A 3,823-nucleotide genomic window follows, 5' to 3' on the forward strand; every position below is an offset into this window, starting at 1 on the left:
CCCCCCTCCCAAGGCAGCACAGCCACCCTTCCAGCCCAAATCCATCTGTTTATTGAGGAGTTCCCCAACCCCACCATCCCTCGGTTATTTGGTGAAATTATCTAAAGATCGTTAAATACGTTGGTTTTTGTTAAAAAAACAAACAATCCCCCCCCGAACCAGATCCCTGGACTAAACAAGATGAAGGTTAAACTAAAAAGTTAGAAGGGAGACGCCGTGTACGTGAGCACTTTTAAAAAATAGAATTGCTATTTTCTCTCTCTCTTTTTTTTTTTTTTTGGTGTTTTTTTTCTTCGATGACCCACAGTGGTGAGACTCTTTTTTTTTTTTTTTTGCAGCGTTTTCCTGCCCCCCCTGCTCACACCAACCTGGAGGAAAAGGAGGACAAACTGGCCTGCAGGACCCTGCTGGGGTGGCCAAGAGTCGTGTCACCACTGTGAGAAGGTCAGCCAAAAAAAACCAAGAATACAACCACCCCCCAGGAGTCTCTCGGTCGATGCCAACAGGTCGGGAAGCGTTTTGGTTTTGACTCCCCTGCCCCGTGTTCCGGTTGAAAAGTCCGTAGGAAGGTTTTTGTGAAGAGAAGCAGTCCCGAGGAGTGAGAGCCTGGGGTGTCAGTCAATGTACTGGGACAGCCAGCGGAAGCCCTCGCCGTAGCCCTGCCTCTTCAGCACGCTGCACATGAACACCTCCATGGGCCGCGCGTTCAGGTCCTTCAGCGGCACGTTGCCCTGGGGAATCAGGGAGTCATACAGGTTGGAAGGGACCTCAAAGACCATCCAGCTCCAACCCCCCTGCCATGAGCAGGGAACCACTAGACCAGGCTGCACAAAACCTCGTCCAACCTGGCCTGAAAAACCTCCAGGGATGGGGCATCAACAACCTCCCTGGGCAACCCATCCCAGTTCCTCACCACCCTGAGTGAAGAATTTCTTCCCAATATCTCACCTAAATCTCTCTCAGTTTAAAACCATCCTCCCTTGTCCTCTCCCTCCCTGCCCTTGTCCCAAGCCCCTCCCCAGCTTTTCTGGAGCCCCTTCAGGCACTGGAAGGTGCTCTAAGGTCTCCCTGGAGCCTTCTCTTCTCCAGGCTGAACACCCCAACCCTCCCAGCCTGAAACCCAAAGGGAAGTCAGTCCCTCAGGGAGGTGGCAAACCAGTCACCACCATCCAGGGAAATCCTTCCCAGCCCAGGGAGTTGCCCTCTCCTGGCTGCATGTCGGGCCCCTTCTCGATGAAGAAACACCAAAGCAAAAACTTGTTCAGCACTGTGAGTGAATCCCACGCTCCATCCTCAACGACTTTCTGGATGGAGCCTCATTCCACAAGGAAACAACGCCAAGCTCTTCCCTTGCCTATGGATGAGCCAGGATTCAGATGCCCCCCCTACCTTTCCTGTGGTCTGTCCGTAGAGCCCGAAGATCTCCCGCAGTTTCTCCTCACTGATGGCCTCTGGTCTGTCGATTTTGTTCCCCAGGATAAGGATTGGCACGTTGGATATTGTCTCGTCCGTCATGAGCGCCTGCGTGCAAGGCAGAAGAAGAGCTCACCCAGTGGGCAGGGCTCTCAAAACGCTCCACACACCCCCAGGTTCCAGCCTCCCACCCTCCCAAAAAACCCTGATGGTTATTTAATCATTAGGCTCTTCTGAAGCGTTGGGAAGGAAAATAAGTTTACATTAAGCTCCACTTTGGATTCCATAAGCCGTGAGTGATCTGCACAGTCCACCAGGAAGACAATCCCATTGATGGCTGGCAGGTAGTTCTTCCACACCCTCCGAGCTGGAAGACAGAAGTGACACAACATCACCCTGTGAAAACTCTTATCAAAAACAATGGGAAAACCACCCCCAAAAAGGAGCCCCTCTCTCCACTGTGTTTCCCTCAACCACCACCCTGTTTTCCCCAACCATCAGACTTAAGCACATGTGATGAATCACTGAAACCAATGACATCCAAAGCCAGGAGGTGATGTCCACTCCCTGCTCCATCAGTCATTTATAATAATGAGGTTCTGCTAATTGCTCCTACTTTCCAGAATCACTTTTCTGGGGGGGGTTAGATTTTTCTCAAGTTGGCTGGAGGAACATCAAGAAAATTCACCTCCTTTGGTGCCTCCTGCTCAGCAGCTTCACTCTTACCTTGTTCATGTCCACCCAGATCAAAAGTCGTGAAGGTCATTCCAGCAATTGTCAGCTCCTCTGATGCTGAAAAGTCAAAAGAGAGGCTGTGTTGCAGGAAAAGGAGGAAGCTGTCATGGATGGAATTTCTTGGGGACCAACTTCTTGGGCCACTAACGTGCAGGCTGCATCCTCAGAGGCTCCTTTAGGGCTCCTCAGGGCAGTCACCCCAACGGTGAGTGATCACCCAGGCATTTTTGACACCCTGTCCCCAGAATTAAAGAGGAAAACAACCCACCCTGAGGTGGTGGTGAGGTGGGGGGGCTGAGTCACCCTCAGACTTACTGGGATGTAGCGTGGGGACGTGTTGCCCCAGCCTGTCATCTTTGAGCATGTGCAGCAGAGTGGTTTTGCCAGCGTTATCCAAGCCCAGGAACACAAGCTTCCCAGATTTCTTGTACAAACCTTGGGAGGAAAACAAAAGAAGGAAGAAAAAAACTCCACCAGGCTGCAACGCTGCTGCTGCTGTGGAGACCCCCCTCTTCTCCTAGAGCTCTGCCTTCCCAGCACTGCCAGCTTGGGAAACAACAGCCTGAACCAGCTTCTCCCCAGGCACTTCCCGTGGTAATGGACCTTTTTTTAAGCTCCATCTTTCTACAAATGATGCCTGTTTTTTTTCCCTCAGATCCATCCTAGCAGAAGGGTGTGCAACAGGTTATGGATCCGTGTGTCTCCCCAAAGGGGTATCTCAATGGGAAGCCCACAAAACAGACACCAAGCTGCTGAAGTGCCAAGTGTGGGGAAAAAATGATACTTTTATTCAGAGAAGAACATTTTTCCTTCCCACTTCCAGGTGTCAAGCTGCTGGAGGCAAAGTTTCCTTGGGTTTTCAACAGGACTTTTCCTCCTCCCTCCCTCCCCCTGCGAGATGCTCTGGATAGAGAGTGGAATGATGGTGCTGCTGAAGCTCCTCCTGCCCACAGCTGGATGAGGCCACCAGACTGGGCAACCTTTTGGCCAGCACCTCCAGAGAGAACCCTCAAGATGGATGGTGCTGAGGATGGCAGCCAGCAGCTCCCCCAGAGTGGGCAGCCTGGTGTAGGAAGTGGTCATTGGTGGAGCATCAAGCCTGGTGAGCTGGGATACCAGGAGGAGGAGGAAGAGGAGGAGGAAGAGGCTGGAGTTCCCTCCCTGTCTGCCTGGGGCAGGGCACTGGGCCAGACAGGCCCTCAGCACCAGCCCAGCTGCTCTGGTGCTTCAAAATAGCCAGAGCAAGAGGGAGTGGGAGCTCAAACACCTCCAAAAGACTCCCCAAGTTTCTCCCGCTAGCGCAAAAAAAAACAACCGACAAAACAACCTGTGCTGATCTGCAGCTGGTTGTTTTTTTTTGGCCAGCTTTATAGGACCCAGAGAGAGGGGCAAACTGAAGGGATTCTGGCAAGGGGCAGAAAAGCCACAGGGGACCCGAGGGCGGCTGCTGGGGGCCCCAGGGCAGGGGGCATTACCCAGGAACTGCAGGACGCTGCTGAAGCTGTTGTAGATCCATTCGAAAATGAACGACATGGCTGAGGATGATGAGTCGTCTGCGGGGACAAAACCGGAGTCACCGGGCTGGGTGCAGCCCCCCCGATGGCAGCAGGTACTGGACGGGATGAACCCCCCCCCAAAGGGTGGGTTCCCAGAGCAGCGGGCAGGGCTAAGACCC

At 52.9% G+C, this 3,823-nt stretch overlaps 1 protein-coding gene across 1 annotated transcript; it reads right to left on the bottom strand.

Moving 5' to 3' along the window:
* Positions 1-614: 614 nt before the first annotated feature.
* On the bottom strand, positions 615-3,700 carry SAR1A (secretion associated, Ras related GTPase 1A). Its single transcript, XM_009998198.1, has 6 exons — positions 3,624-3,700; positions 2,464-2,583; positions 2,140-2,205; positions 1,677-1,780; positions 1,390-1,521; positions 615-731 (listed from the first exon to the last, which is right to left on the bottom strand). Exons 1-6 carry the CDS (start codon positions 3,679-3,681, stop codon positions 615-617), a joined length of 597 nt encoding a protein of 198 aa, XP_009996500.1. The 5' UTR covers positions 3,682-3,700.
* Between the last annotated feature and the right edge of the window lie 123 nt (positions 3,701-3,823).

Source organism: Chaetura pelagica, unplaced genomic scaffold (assembly GCF_000747805.2).
Source record: "Chaetura pelagica isolate M959 unplaced genomic scaffold, ChaPel_1.0 scaffold995, whole genome shotgun sequence".
Taxonomy (NCBI): Eukaryota; Metazoa; Chordata; class Aves; order Apodiformes; family Apodidae; genus Chaetura; species Chaetura pelagica.